We start from the raw sequence: 16,946 nt of genomic DNA on the forward strand, positions 1-16,946 counted from the left end.
TGAAAGGTAGTACTTCAGCATGTTTGCCACTCCTTAATTCTGTATTTGTAGAGGGCTGACACTGCTGTGTTGTACTGTTCGTTATTTATCTTCTTGCAGAAATGTTTGGACGAGTCTTTAAAGTTTTTAATGTAAGATGCACCCTCTGGTAATATGAAGAGTAGATATGTCAGAGGAATCTCATGTTGAAGTTAGCCTTCTCAGGGCAGCAAGCAGGATGATATCTAAATTGTGTGCCGCCTGCTCTCTCTCACTCAGGTCTAGCCTGTGCTTAAAATATAGGTCGATATAGCTATGGCGACCTAACCCCTGGTGTAGATGCAGCTAGGTTGATGGAAGAATGTATCCTTCAGCCTAGCTGCCATCGCTTGGGGCATTGGTTCCTACAGAGACTGGAATACCCCTTCTGTCGCTTCGGATTGCATCTGTACTATAGGATTATGCTGGCATAGTTAGGGATCATAGCTACAGTCCCAATAGTGTAGACATGGCCTCAGTCTCATTGTCTTCATGGGCCTTCTAGTTGAGCTGCTGTAGGAGCGTTTGGAGAAGTTTCTGTGCTTGAAGTTATCTTTCTTATTGGAGATCTCTTCCTTCAGAAGATTGAACATATCTTCAGAGCAAGGCATTATTAGCAGGGAAGCAGTTAATTAAGAGCAAGTCTGTCACATTTTATTCTTTGGTTTCCATTCAGTTTCATGGAGTAGGAAGTAGAGAAGCTTCGCTCTATTGCATCTGTGCCCTGTTAGTCTGTGGGAGTCATATCAGTTATTGCTAACCATTTGATATCTGGAAATTAAAATCTGTTCTTGAAGTACATCTGTTTACTTCGCAGAACTGCCATCTTAAACTGAGAAAGTGGTACTGTGGTTAAGGACAGACAATAGGAGAAACAAACAATATCTCCTTTTGGGGTGAGGGAAGAATTTTTTTTTTTTTTTTTTAAGGAGGCTCGTCTGATCTATTAACTCTTAAATTGATTAGCAAGTACAGTGTTGTAGATCTTATCTCTGTAGGAAAATTGTTCATAGGATTTTCCAGCTAACACCAAAAATCATATTCCTGCATTTTAACCCCCCCCCCCCAAAAAAACCTAAACATAACCAAAACCCCCATCATTCTAGGATCATCTCCAGCAACATCTATTAAAACATGTTTTTTTAGTTACACTGGGATGAGACCAGTTCTATTTGGTCAAGGAGATTGAAAATACCTTTGGCTCTTAAAGCAAGTATCCATTAGGATATTTGCTTTAAATTGTATCAAATGGCCAGATGGACTGTATGTGACTGCATTCTCTGCTGCCTTTGGTACGTGTGTTCTATGGTATTCCACACCGAAGTAGTTTGAGTAGTAGAACATTTTTTTTTTTTTTTTTTTTTTTTTGTAAACTGTTAGTGCTCTGAGCTGATACAGATATGTGGGTTTTTTAAAGAAAAAACATTTTTCCTGTAACTTGAGTCTTGGTTCAGTAGTCAGTACACTAAACCCTGATTTAACAATCCAACAACTTTTTACCCAGAAAACTTTAAGGAATGAGTAATATTTAGCCTGTATTTTCAATTTTTACAGCTAAAATGTAAAACTCTCTTAAAACATTAGTATCACTAGATACAAAGAAATAAGTTACAGTGGTTCTTACCTTTGTAGGTTAATTGTATTTATCCAAAGCAAGACTTTCTCTCTAGTGGAACAGGTTCACAGGAATTTAACTTGTAATATCTGAACATGGCAACCTCTATACCTTAGTCTACAGACCTGACAAAGTGAGGAAAATAACAGCTATACTTCATCATACAAGCAACTAATTTAGCTACATATTTTTCTGGAAAGTAGTAACACTATCTTGGATCTGTTATAGGATTTCTCCTAAAAACCTTAAGGGATTTATTGGCTCACAATACTGACCCTTTCTGAGTTGTCTGTATTAATGACTTTAGCAAAAAAGAGAAACTCCATACCACGTGGTACATTAACACTCTTCCTGGTGTGTTTTCAAACCTGAAATCTTTGTTTTGCTTACATCTTTGTCTTGTAAGATGACAAGCTTAAAGGTTTGTCTGCCTGTGAAGTTGTCTGATTAGCTTTATTGATATGGAACGGTCTATTCATAGGCAAGATACTAGCAGATGGCTACCCAAAAATGCTACCCAAAGTAATGTCATTTTAAAGGACTACCTTGCTTAACCTTTTGTTACAGATAGACCAAGAGGAAAATAATTTAACTATTTTTTTAAGTCAACAAAAGGGCACCTAACTTCACTGGATAAAGTAGTGCTATTAGCATGATAAATTATTTGCTTGTTAATCTTAATTTTAAACATTTGGGCGAAGGCAAGAGCAAAGCTGTTTGTGCTCTGGGAGATGCACTGGAAAAGGACACTTTTTTTTTGTTTTTTTAACCAGGCAAAATAAGACTGCTTATAATAAACTGACCAGGAATTTGCTTTTTAGCTGAATTAAAAAAAAAAAAATTACTGGGGAGGCAGTGTAGTCTTAAATTAGTCCATGAATTGAAAATACTGGGTTCTAGGCCTGCAATTGACTTGCTGTGTGACCTTTGACTTGTCGGTTAGTCCTCGTCTGTTTAAACATTTGTAAAGGGAGTACAATCCACCTCATGCTGGTGTGTAGAGGCATGTAGCTTTCTTATAAACTGAGTTGAGGATATTTTGCAAAACTAACTTATTTCTATCTCCAAAATACCATAGAATTCTCCAGCAAGTATCCTGCTGAACCAATGGTAGTGCTCAGACTTACTAATGAAAAGTGAGTAACTCAAGGTATATCTTCACTAGCAACGTTAAAGCGCTGCAGCGTAGTCACAGCACCAGCGCTGGGAGAGCTCTCCCACACTGTAAAAAAAACCCCATCCCCACGAGGGGAGTAGCTGAAACTTTCAGCACTCGGGTAGGTGTTTTTCACACCTCTGAGCGAGAAAGCTGCAGCTCTGTAAAGTGGCAGTGTAGACAAGGCCTTAATTAGGTACACCAGGGGTAGGTAACCTATGGCATGGGTGCTGAAGGCAGCACGCGAGCTGATTTTCAGTGGCACGCACGCTGCCCGGGTCCTGGCCACCGGTCCGGGGGCTCTGCGTTTTAATTTAATTTTTTAATGAAGCTTCTTAAACATTTTTAAAACCTTATTTACTTTACATACAACAACAGTTTAGTTATATATTATAGACTTCTAGAAAGAGACCTTCTAAAAATGTTAAAATGTATTACTGGCACGCGAAACCTTAAACGAGAGTGAATAAATGAAGACTCAGCACACCACTTCTGAAGGTTGCCGACCCCTGAGCTACACAGTTGACCTCTTTGATATACAATTACAATAAATAAATCATTAGTTTTCACTGGTTTGTGATATGCTACTTCCAGAGGAAAAGCATCTGTTTTAAGCCATGCCAGCAGTGCGTGACCATGTTGACCTGCTCACACGCTTACAGCCATTCATATATGTATATTCAGGAAAATTCTGGGCAGCTATCCCACTGCTTCAGTTGCTTGTACCAGAAGTAAAGGAAAGGACTGTGAATTTGTTTCACAGCTATGCTGTATTGAGATGCACAAGACCTGGGAGGTAGCACTTGTTAAGACCATTTAACTATGTGTAATTATGTTATCTAAACAGCAAAGAAATATTGGAAGCATGTGTAGCCTCATAATATTGCTCTGTTCATGAGTTGGGTTCCACACAGATAGGAGTAAATGACTTTTGCATGTGGACATCATCAATATGAAGTCAACCATTTCTTTAATCAGGTTTGAAGCTAAAATATTCTATAGCATAGACAGCTCCATGAGTGGCTAGGGCTGTCTCAGTTTTAGTATTTAAATAGCTGCTAATACTTAGTGGATAACTCAATTTATTTAGAAAAAATCCTGATTGTTTGTTTGTTCTTTATAGAAAATGAAGAAAAACGTATATTTGCATGAAAAAGAATCTTCTATTTGCAAGATATTATCTGAGTAAGCTGTTGACATTAACAGAATTGTATTCAGATAAGGAATAAACAGGTGAATTTTATAAGATCCTGTTCATGAGCATGATCTTAGTAATGAGGAAAGAGGAACATATTTCAGTTTTCATAAGGTGCTTGCAGCCCTTTAGTGAAGTGGGAAGAATTAGCTATTAGCCAGGATGGACAGAGACGGTGTCCCTAGCCTCTGTTTGCCAGAAGCTGGGAATGGGTGATAGGGCATGGATCACTTGATGATTCCCTGTTCTGTTAATTCCCCCTGGGGCACCCGGCATTGACCATTGTCAGAAGACAGGATACTGGGCTAGATGGACCTTTGGTCTGACCCAGTATGGCTGTTATGTTCTTAATGTGTTAGCCTTGCTTGAGTTTTCTCAGCTGTTTGAATGTCAAATTTGATAGAGCCTTCATTCATTTGTGAGAAATGGCACTGTTTGCACAGCATAGTACTTAATATCTGCACTTTCTGTAATAACACCTAAAACAGAAATAAGAGGAAGTCAAAACCACTCTTTTACCAGGAACTTATCTTACTACTCAGTAAATTAAGCTTTACCTCTTGCATATGTGGTTTCACTGTTTGTATGTATCTGGCATTTGCATATGTAAACTGGCATGGGCTCCAGTTTCTTTACATAAAGAACCCCAGGATCTGTTAGCAAAGGCCCATACCAGAGATGTGAGGACTCGGTGATCCTTGCAGGCAGTACCATGGTGAAAAAAACAGTTTGCACTATCCCTGCTAATAGAACATTGTTTCATTCTAATGCACTAGGGATTTTAGGTATCTGGGTTGGGTGATCAGATTAATGAAAAATCTGAAACTGTTGAAAAAGCATTGGCACCATGATGCTATTTGGCATAGATAAAACGGGCGTAGAAGTCCCAATGTCTTGAACACTAAGTACGATTATTGGGCTCTGACAGTATCCTGTTCCCAGTGAGAAGAGGAGTTTCAGCTTATTGATACTTCCATTTGCCTAGACTGAGTTATTAAAACAGAGTTCTGGATTCTTAAATCCTGCAAGATGTCTAAACAGATTAAGTAGACAATTAATAAGATGAATGTGTAAAACCTGTTGGTTGGAATGAATTATGTCCTTAAACACACTTTTACCCCCCGGCCAGCTGTGAAACTCATTTTGGTGGAAGCAATCTGTGACCTTATGCCTACTGCATTATGTCAGCAGCACCTCACTGTTAAGCATACGGTAGGGCTGAGCTGTCTCCAGTTTGACTTGATGATGATATTGACTGTAACTTGTGGCTGGAACATTATCTTATTTCTTGTGTAGTATAATATCTTTGGAATTGACTTTCACAACTAAGGTTTTTGCACATTTTACTTAAAATTAAACAACTTGGTATAAATACCACTCGGCTGAATACTATTTAACTGCAGTATGAAGATATTTGAGTCTTTTAGCTCAGTTCAACCCATCTAAATAAGACTTAATCTCAGACAGAACAAAACTAGCCATCTGCTGAAAGGACTCAGATTGTCTGAATCAAAAGACAAATCAAGGAGAACGAATGTAATTTACTATAAACCTTCACCAAGACATGCATACAAACAGTTAAAGCAGTGGTGTTGACAGGAACTGATAGTTCTGGTTGGTTAATAATAGCTTTCCACTTCTAGGTCACAGTTCAAATCTAGCCTGTCTGTAGTGACTGAAAACAGTTATCTAATGGGATCTGGTTCTTAGTGGACTGTTGTCACATTACAAAAACCACCATCCTAATCTTCCTTGCTAGCTTTGTACACTAGGGATAGAGAGGGTATGGAGATCAGACTATGCTTCCCCTGTAGATGGTCCCTTCAAGGCAAGTGGGGGGGAAACTATACTGCTATCTATTCATTTTTAGAAGGTACACACTATATTTAAGTGATTTATTTTGAAAACTTTTCAGATTAGTTTGATAGCTGTATCAGAAAATGAATGATTGGTTATTTCATTTACCAAAGGTAATTGAAGCCGATATTTATGAAGTCATTGAAAGGTGAACTATCTCCAATTCAACAGGATAATCATTAATATTTGAAGGATTTTCTTGCCATGCTGTATTAGGAGGAGAAAATCACCAGATAGACTAAATCAGCGTTGTGTATTCTGGATTTTTTTCTTCAACAGCAAACATATAATATTTTAACAAAACAAGCATATGAATTGTTGAATTGAGTTTTTTCTTTGTTGCATTGTTTGCATTTTGCACACATGCCTGTCTTACCCACAGGTAGAGGAACTTCATTAAGATATTCCCAAACTGGGTCTTTTACAGCCTGCTGCCATTATAGGTTTTCCCTCCTAATGAGAGAATGGTATGGTAGATCTCAAATCACTCAGAAAGACCTCAAGACTCCTGGAATATTCTGCTCAAACAGTTTCACTTTTGTTTCTACTGCCTGTTCCTCCCTTCTCACATTTATCTCTAGACTACTACTCCTTGTCCAGATCTATTCTGCCCCCAACAATCTTCTATTCATTGAACTTTTTGAAACTTTGCACTTTTAGAGAGAGGTGAGGGTGTCCACAAATTTGTAGAGGGACAATATGGTTGAGGCATGTTATTTCTCACCTCCGGATATTTATTTATTTATTTTATTTAAAAACATTTTTTGCTGTTAACAAGCATGTTATCTCTGGAGACACAAATCCACAGTTTGAGAACTGCAAAACTAAGCATCTCTGATGGTATCTTCTAGACTGAGCACTGAGTCCCATGGGTAGATAGAAAGATTAAATAATCTATACAGAAGCCCCTGGAACCCCATAAGATTGGGTCACTAATACATGAACTATTGGAATTCATTTACAAAACTTTTCTTAAACATTACATGAATATATTCTCATACTATAGAATTAGAATTTATAATCCTTATTCCATGATGAGATATCTTTAAGCTATAATGTATCTTAATTAAAGCTATCTTTAGATAAAATGTTTTTTGAGGAAAAATCCGATTTAAATGAAAAATCTGTTTGTTTTTTAAACATTGATTTTTATCCACCCTGTTCTTCCCCCTTAGCCTTCACAGTTGTAGAGCACCTGTAGCTCACATTCTCCATTGAGAGAGAAGGGATCAACATTTCAGAAAATCAGGCTCCTTGTTCTAGTTAAAGTTTTTGATAATATGAAGGCTGTTTCATTTGACTCTTCATTCAGTTTTTTGCTAAATTTTCAGAGATGAAACATAACTTATTTCCAAACTACATGAAAATTTGGTATGATGGTTCAAGATCTATATGTAAATGAATATATTCAGGGGAAGTACTGGTAGGTTTCAAAGCTGATATCAAGAGATTAGAGTTCTTGTATATGGGAGTAGTGCTTGTTCCTTATATGTGAAGTAACTTCCAGTTTAGAAACAACAATCGCTTCATGAATTTTTCAGGATGTGTATGCACCGCCCACAGGACCATTTTGGTCAGACAGCCTACTGATCTAAAGCCCTGTCTATATATTTCCATTCAACCACAGTTTAATGTGATTTGGCTCAGCCTTTGTAGAAATACAAGGTTTTGCAACTGGATTCAAATCCATGCTCTTGTCCAGGTAAACCTAGATGCTGTCTGTTTTAGTATAGAGAGGACCTAACGTAATAGTCCGCTAGTTGGTCTAGAGTTGCATAAGGCATTTGGAGTCCATGACATGGGCAGAATGATCATGTCCTCACTGCATGATGTCTGACTTTCGCAAAGCAGAATAGAAAGTGGTAAGAAATGGACCAGAACTTTCAGGAATTGCCCATCATTTCATAGCTCTTACCACAACACACTGGTGGGAGGTGTGTGCAGGAGGAAAGGAGGAGAGGCAGTGTTATCAGAGCTACAAAAACCACACATCTTTGATATTACATTAAACATGTATGGTAGAACTGCGTCAAAAGAAGCTTCCTAAAACGTAAATTTCATAATTGTCACTGTTTCAATAAAAAAGTGTGTATATATAGTATATTTCACTACTTTTTTGTTTAAAAGTAACCTAATTCTTTACTTTTCGTATTAATGGCACTAGCTCCAATTTGTTTGCTTTCCTTTTGTTTTTGTTTTTGACTTGCTGTTACTGAGTTTTACAAGCAAATCAAATGCTGACTTTGAAGGACACCCTTCTTCTTTGCTGTGCAGTTCCCTTCTGAAAAATTGAGAATCATGGCCTGCTAACCGCTTCCTCTCTAAACAGTGAATCACATCAACTAGTGTCACAGAAAAACAGGCCTGTGGTTCCTAGATGTAAAATTGTCTGACAAAATATTGGGTCATGACTTTATTGTTCGAGTTACAGTATTTGTGTAGTATACTGAAATATCTGCTATGAATATAGGTGTAGATGGAGAAAACCTTTTGTAGTATAGACTCTGCATGTATCTGGAATGCTGAATTTAAATAAGTCTGCATCAGGTAGCCTTAATTTTTTTGCTAGGTTGAGTGAGTGTTAGAAGTTCATATTTTCTTAATATATGATCTAGTATCTAAAGTTTAATGCTGCAGACAGTGTTGGTATCCCATTACTTGAAGTTTAGGTGGTGGAGCTTCTTGGCAGCCAGCTGTGGAGTCTGATTTCTGTAGCCGGTTGAATGGGTGGATCATCAGCTTGTCAGGAATATTTCTGTCTGCTTTTATTCCTACTCTTACCTATAGGACTAGTGTATTTCAGAAACAAGTGGATTCTTTCATTGTGAACAATGCTTGTATTTGTATTTAGAATACTTTGTTTTGCAGTTTTCAACTAGAGTGCTATAAACTAGATAAGTATCTAGACCTTTACTCTTAAACCCAAAGCGCCATTGCAAGGCTAAATGGTGGTTTGGAATGCCCAAAGGTCTGGCAGCATTGCCCGCTAGAGGGCACCTTTTCTAATCAATTCAAGGGACAATGGTTTTGTATCACATATTCTCTCTTCTCCCCCTCTCTCCCCCCCTTAGCTTGAATACCACTTCTTCCCTGTACTGCAAAAGGTCAGTCCTCAAGGGCTACATTGTAACTGCATAGAATCAGAACTGGAAGGGACCTCAAGAGGTCATCTAGTCTAGTCTCCTGCACTCAAGGCAGGATTAAGTATTATCTAGACCATCCCTGACAGGTGTTTGTCCAACCTGCTCTTAAAAATCCCCAATGATGGAGATTCCACAACCTGCTTAGGCAATTTATTCCAGTGCTTAACCACTGTGACAGTTAGGAAGTTTTTCCTAATGTCCAACCTAAACTGCCCTTGCTGCAATTTAAGCCCATTGCTTCTTGTCCTATCCTCCAGAGGTTAAGGAGAACAATTTTTCTCTCTCCTCCTTGTAACAACCCATATCATGAAGCAAGGCATAGGCGCAAGACTAAGATCAGAGGTAGTCATCTTTGCTGCCTCTTGCTGGTGGCATGGAGGCCATACGGTCAGCTCCTACAGCACTGTTTCAGTTAGTTCATGAAAAACACTGTTTGGTATTGTGGATGGGGTCAAGCAAACTAAATTGTCAATCTTGTTGAGATTGTAAGCTTTTTGGGGCAGGGATAGTTAATATTGTGTATACAATGCCTAGTACAGAGGAGCTGAGAGCAGAGCACCTAGACTCTACCATAATACAAATAACTTATAGCCTAGATTTAACTTCAAAGCACATCTTCCCCATGTCCACAATGGATAGCCAAATGGTGTTAGCATATGATAACAGCTTAATATTTTTTTAAGCACTATTCCTAAATCTAGCTTTTGAGGATGTGGACTAAAGTATGTGTACGAAAGCATTGAGTTTAGGGTATAAAAGAACACGGTCTGCTTTGAACAGGCTTTTTACCAACATTCTGGATTAAACTGTTTTTATTAAAAATAAATATTCCAAATGCAAGGTAAACTGAGCACAGAAGTACTGTAACATTTTTATTTTCACATTTTACTCTATATTCCTAAAAATCACTCACTTGTTTGGTCAGTCTGCTTTGTTCTTCAGAGGACTGAGCAAATGATGTGGTACAGAGACACTTGTCAAGTGCGTGCAAAAAATAGGCAATGATGCAGGATCCTGGCTTGCTCATAATGATATTGCTGATTGCACAACAGAACCTAGAGCATGGAAGATCGCTGGAACTGCAGGGGAAGCTGTGTTAAAGTGATTCAAATGACAGCTCCTGGTCCAAATCTGATCATAACCATCCAGTAAAAGTAGTCTACACACTAAGGATATTAAAATGCCAGTACTGCATAGGATAAGGTTAAGTGGTGAAAAGCAAAACTTATGCCATGACTCATCCTACCACTGTAAAGATTTAGATTTTGAAGATAATGTTGAGAATGAATTTGAAAATCTGTCATAAGTGGCTGGTTACTGTTTGCAAGACCCACCTCAGTACAGTTAAAGCAACAAGCTTCAAGGTAACCCAGAACACCAAGAATTATACTACCTGGTCAGATTTTAAAAATCTATTTTAAAACTTAATGGCTGGGTGAAGACTTAGTACTAATATAGACTTTTTTAAAGGTATGTTTAGCAGATGATTAGTCCACGTTACAGTGGAAATTCTAGTGTACTTTTTTTGGATGGTGTGATGACAGGCTTAAAAATCTCATATTAGTACTGCTTTTTCATGTTGTAGGCTTTGGCATAAATGCTTGAGTACACTCAATAGCTTTGTAGCTTTAATTCAGAGGCACTTTGCCTTAAAGTCCATCCTTGAATTTGGGAGAAACTAGCAGTACCAAAATGGTTCAGATCATTAGTGATCCTCTGTGCTGGGTGTTGCAAACTGAAATGGACTAAAATAATTGGGAAATCTTCACTTCACAATGTGGTGTGGAGATGTAGATCGTTAGAGTTATGGAGACTGCTGTGAGGAAAGCAACTAAAGATTGTAGCCTATCCAGACCTCTCTTCCGAGAGGTGGAACTTGCAAGGGTGCAAGACAGAAAAATTAACGTGGGAAGAATGCAGTAATTTGCACACATACGTGTCCATTTTCACTATTCCAACCTGGGTATGTAGATGTTCATGTGATTCCAAAACAGCTTCAAATGGCTTCATAAACCTTTTGAAAAGCAAAATGTATTTTTTTCCCCCCCTTCTAGATGGAATGAACCTTCCCTGTTGAATGCCTCCAGATTTCCTGTTGGATTTCACGTGTGGAGAAACATTTTCCTTTTGGTTGAAGCTGCACTGTGGTAGACTGAATTTTGGATCCAGGATTCACAAGATTTTTTAATCTTGAAGAGGCAGCCACAGCTGAATCACGTTAGCCTGACATCACAGCCACCATGGTGCTGTCACAGAGGCAACGAGACGAACTGTAAGTATTTTTTTACAGTATTTATTTAAAATAGCAAAAGTAACCTTTGCTTACACTTGGTTCTTATTTCATCAGCCTTCCAAAGAAACACTGATCTTTCTCTTCCAGTTTGATTCCAATGAAATGGCTCTTCACGTATTTGTTCTACTTCAGTTAAGTTTCTGTGAATTACCTTTTAATGATCTCTCTACATCTGTACTTTGGTTATACTAGCAAAGAACTTGCTGGTATAAACTTGAGTGTTTAAGGATAGGAGTTCAGGAATGGTAGACTGGAGGAGGGAAAACGTAACCAATTATTTGAAACAGTCTTTTAAAACTTTTATACTGTGAGGTCAAAGCTGGAAGTTTTGGTTTTTGGCATAGGAATGATTTGTTGAAAATTAGATGTAGTTTCAAAGTACATAGGAATAAAATATTGAAGTTTAGAGTTTTAAAATATTTGCTCTTTGTTCTGTTTGTGATGCCTAGCAAGCACACACAAGTTCTGCAGGACCAATGTAAATAGAGTCAAAACAATATGCGGGTGTGTTGAATGAGAAATATATGTCCAATGCAAGTAAAATGATGATAAAGGTATAGTGTTGCTAAGTCTCTAGTTTCCAGACATAAAATAAATGATCCCCTTCTTGCAATCTGTCCGTGACCCACTCTGCTTCATTCTGGCCTGGTATGGATCTAGTCAGCAGGGTTCCTATGTGCCCAGAGGCACAGGACTCTGGGACTACTGGAGCAGCTTACTCCCGCCTCCCTACATCCTCTTCTAGAATGAAAGTTCAGCTTAAGAAGACGAGACAAATATGGTGTCAGTTCAATTTGGGAGATAGGCAATTGTCACATGATAAACTATGAATGGTCTTCTGTGCATATACTCTTCTGCATGTGTGCTTTTGCAGAAAACTACGATGGGATGTTTTAAATGGTGGTTGCATACAGGAGTTGGTTTGGTTTAGCACAATGCCCCAATTGTTGATGGACAACAGCCTAAAGTGCTTAAATGGCTCATGAATGCATGGACTGAACTATCCCCCTGTTATAAAAAAGGAAGGGAGAAGTTGGAGGAATTTTACCTTGTTAAAAATAAAATAATAAAATGCTTGGTAAAAGAACTAAAACAGATTGGGAGTCAGGAACCCTAGCATTCTTATCCAGGCTCTTTTGGTGTCTTGCTGTCTGATCTTGGGCAAGTCACTTCACCTCTCTGCTTCAGTTTCACCCTCATAGGTATCTCCTCCGTGTCAGTACATCCCCCTTAATATAAACATAAATAGTATTCACATGCCATTTCTTCCAGGTTTTATTGTATTAAAGTAATTTTAAGTGAGGCAAAACCCTGATGTACTAAAACGGCATGTGAACTATTACATTTTTTTCATGAAGGGTTATGTGGGTATTTATAGCCTTGTTTATGAAAGGGCTGGGGATAAGTGAGGCAGGAAAGGCTTCCTGAACACCTCTAGAATTAAAATATTGTCTTTTGGTTGCTAGAAGCCAGAACTTCAAGGAACAAATATATGAACAGGAAGGTGGGGATAATGAGACATTCTGCATGGATAATTAGGAGTTGACAATGCACTTGGGGCTCCTTTAGAGGAGGGATGGCCTGAAAAGATAGTAGAGAGGTCAGAGATCCATTCATTCTGCATATGGAGAGTAGGAAATACTGGGAGGGAGTTGATGGTTCTCTCTGAATACAAACAGGGGTTGATGTCCAAAATGAATGCATAAGGGAAGAGGAATGTATAACAGGAAGAGGGGGATGTGATGAAGATCCTAGAGAATGAGCAGGGATGGGGAATGCCGAGGAACTGGGGAAAGCTAACTGGGTAGAGGTTGGGGAGGGACTTGGAGATGTCTACTGGTCCAGTAGTTTATAAGGGAAGGAAGTTAAAAGAAATGTTGGTACGTGCCTTATTGTGTTGGGGACAAATGTGTGCGCGAGAGCAGGAGAGAGAGGATCCCATTGATTCTTTTTAAAAGCTTGTCCTCCATGGTGATATTTTAGGTGAAAACCTTGTAAGAAGTATTTTGGGGGCCCCCTCTTTGTTTTTTGGAAGAATCTTGTTTAGGCCTGTTAATAGGTGTGAGGGGTAAAACATTTGTATTTTTAGAGGTTGCTGCTTCACTTTAAGGAATTAATATTTAGTGCTTAAAGAGCACTTTGAAATAAACTATTATCCACATGTTAAAGAAGACTTAATGATGTGAAATGTTTTTTGAAAGTTCTTTAATTCAGCTCAAGGAATTAGTACCATACACTTGTCCTTCGAAAGTTTTTGTGAAGACTTGTTACTGGATAAGTGCAGTCCTCCAATTTTTTTTACTTTTGTGAGAAATAAATGTTGGTACACAGCATAATGATAGTAAAACTTAATTACAAAGATTCCTGTATTCCCAAAATAAATTGAGCTTGCTACTGTTGGTGGCACTTAGTGATGCACTGTGGAGTGTAGCGTATTCCACTCCCAGTTCATTCAGTACATCATCCTATAGCATTCGATTGTTGCAGCTTCTCTGTTATTAGCCTACCCCAATGAGACCATATTGATGATGTCAGTAACTTGCCTTAGTGGAGAGTCAAGAGCCAGTATATCATTGAGCAAAAGGAGATCTTAATCTTCATGGGAACAATGACTGTTGTCAGTCAGTGCTGGGCTTCTGATTTACAAACTACTGATAATTTTTTTGTAGGGTCTTAACTGTCTGACTCATCTAAACGTAACCATGCAGTCCTTTATTGTTCAAATAATCCTAAAGTTGGCACCTTATTACTGGATACGTGTTTCATTTGTATCTTCAGAAGTGTATTTGCTCAGGTTTTTTCACTGCTCAGGTGACTGGAAAACACAGTCTGGTTGTCTGATAATACAAGAGTGAGCTCTGTAGTAGTGCTGGCACTTAGCAGGAATTTTTTTGTAAAATGCGTAAATTATTATTGCTGCTCCAAAATTTTTAATTACCCTCTTGACGAATAAGTCATTTTGTAAAGTAGTGCTAGTTGAAAGGAGTAAAACTTCCACTGTGTTGTCCTGTGCACGTGATTATAGTTTGTCTGGTTTCATATCAATGATGGACTCTGCACAACATGTCTCTAGTAAGCTGTAAAGCAGGATGCTATGAGAGAACCTCTGACTGACCTGGTTTTAGTTTGAACAATTGAATTCTTTTCTCTATGAAAATATTCTGACAACAGGTTTTTGGATCTGTGACTTTTGAAAGGAATTGGCTTTCACACTTTTTTCAGTGGAGAAACCTGTTCGGTATATATTTTGGATTATCCATAGAATTGCCAGGTTTATCTCTGGCCCTGAACTTCTTTGACAAGAAGTGGTAGGATGAGGAGAGGTTGAGATTGCAAGTGGCTTCTTATTTAAGATTTTTAAAGTTAAATGAGGTGAGATTTGTGGCTTTATCATTTAAAAAAAACCTGGAATTGGTCTAAAGTCTTGGAATATTTTAAGTGCTTTTTAGTTATTCAGTGAACAAAAAGATGCCATCTGAAGTATAAGCCGTTTTACAGTAACACATTGGTATGCACTCAAGGAAACTGAGTTCCTAATAGTGGGAGACAAACTGAGGACTTGGACATTCTATTCTTGCTTGAGTTACTGCACACATACAAGTACTGGATTAGACTTTTTGATATTAGCCCATACCTGGGAAAGGTGGTTTTTTTTGAAGTGTGGGACTACTCAGAAAAGTGACTATGTAAAAATAGAACTGCTTTACTGTGTAGATCTGTTTTTCTCCGACATTACCAATTAAAAACTTAGTTTTACAGAATAATACAATGTATTCTAAAATTTGGGACGTTCACTTGAGAGAATTGCACTGTTTAATCTAAGATATGAATTTAAACCAACCTAGTTAAACCAGTACAAATCCCTGTGTGCACGGTTATTTAGGTTTGTCTTAAAATTGTTCCCCCAAATCTACTTGAGCTAAACCAAAAGCTGCTCTTAAACCACTGCGGCTTTTATGTACTTAACCTGCGTTTTCATCCTTACTTAAAGGGATAATGAGTATTAAAATAGTGAGCAAGAGCTGCCTTTATCATCATAATTTATCTATTAAATACTGAATTTTTTAATCACCGCAAGTTTGCTAGAATTTAAAACTACATACTAAATGTGCATTTTTGTTTTACTGGTCATATTTTGACATGACAATTTCGTATGCCATGTTTTCTTTTAAAGTTGGTTTGAAGGTTTTAGTCATGTTAGCTGATGCTGTCTTAATACAATGAAGAATAAGGTTTACCTTATTGGTTACAATTTGAAAATCTGTACGCATGCATTCTGTATTTTGTTTTTCAGTACTGTTCAGAACTGTGGCTAAGATAAGAATGTCTTACTGTTAAATCTTTTTTCTTTGTCTAGAAATCGAGCAATAGCAGATTACCTTCGATCCAATGGTTATGAAGAGGCTTATTCAGTTTTTAAAAAGGAAGCGGAGTTAGATGTGGTGAGTTGAAACACAAAATTCTTCATAAAGCTCGTTTGTTCTGTAAAACATTATACAAGTTGTGTGGAGTGCACTACTTCTGCTAATACAGTCCTGTTAGCCCTTACAATGTGGAAATCAATACATCATACGCACGCTTAATGCAATAATCGCTTTAAGACACAGTAAATGTTCTCTCTATATTGTGATGGTCTCAACTCTGTAACATGAAGTTTCTTGGGCAAAATTCGTCCCCCTTTACTCCCCTATTCCTGACACTGGTGTATTGTTCTTTAGGCCTGTTTTCCACCTGCCTGTCACTCATCACTCCAGAGCAGCCTGCTTTTCTGTGGTATTGTAGGGATCCAGTTCCTAAAGGGCTCTGAGTTCCTCCAGGATGAAAGGTGCTATAGCAATATAAAATAAACTTTTTCTTATCCAAAAAAGTAAATGTTCAGGAGAATGCATTTCATTTTCTGAGACACACGATATTATTCCTTGAGTGTTCTGATCATGGTGATCATCTGAACCTGGCTGTATTAGTTTAACTCTGCTGGAAAATTAATCCATTTCCTTGGTTACTCAATTCTTCTACTGAACTTTCTCCAGATATAGGATGAATCAGAGCCCCTCCTAAAATGCTTAAGGGTCCCAGCTGGAGAAAGGAGTACAAATTATTCAGTTTTCCAATTTAGTATTATGGAAACAGACTGTTAGTTTCAACCTTAACAGTGGTAAGACTGATTCACTTTTGACCCCTCTAGCTTTGTCAAAACTAACCCTGTCCATATCAGGTTTGGCAGGAAGTTTGAAGCCGAGGGGAAACCTTTTGGAATGCATGAAGTAAATAGGATGAATTGTTTGTGCCATAAGGGGAAAATGCGGAGATTGTCATACTTCCAGAAATATCCTTTTGTATTCACTCTAAAAATGCTGTAAGGGGTTTTAATCTTTTGGCCTCTATTCTTCTGTACTGGGAAGGGGTTTGTGGACCCTGCAACTAAGGCAGAGACAGGAAGAGAGCTGGAGCAGTACTGGGCCAGGAAAGCTCTGCCCCTCAGGCACTGGTGAGCATGCTCCTGGGGAAAAGACCAGTATAAAGAGATCTCCAGCAGTCCAGAGGAGTGGGGGAGAGAAGGCATTTCCTAGAGGAGCATGGATCTTCAGTAGTAGAAGAAGCTGCCCCTAATAAGGAGGTCTATGTATGAATCCCCTCCCCAGCCATCCTTCGAAGGAAGGAGAACCACA

At 38.2% G+C, this 16,946-nt stretch overlaps 1 protein-coding gene across 1 annotated transcript in view; it reads left to right on the forward strand.

Moving 5' to 3' along the window:
• PAFAH1B1 (platelet activating factor acetylhydrolase 1b regulatory subunit 1) overlaps positions 1-16,946 on the forward strand; it is a 59,744-nt gene that overhangs the window by 16,023 nt on the left and 26,775 nt on the right. The window contains 2 exon segments of the mRNA XM_005298896.5: positions 11,039-11,256; positions 15,635-15,719. Coding sequence (XP_005298953.2) covers positions 11,225-11,256; positions 15,635-15,719 — 117 coding nt within the window. The 5' untranslated portion in view covers positions 11,039-11,224.

The sequence above is a fragment of the Chrysemys picta genome, chromosome 19 (genome assembly GCF_011386835.1).
Source record: "Chrysemys picta bellii isolate R12L10 chromosome 19, ASM1138683v2, whole genome shotgun sequence".
NCBI lineage: Eukaryota > Metazoa > Chordata > Testudines > Emydidae > Chrysemys > Chrysemys picta.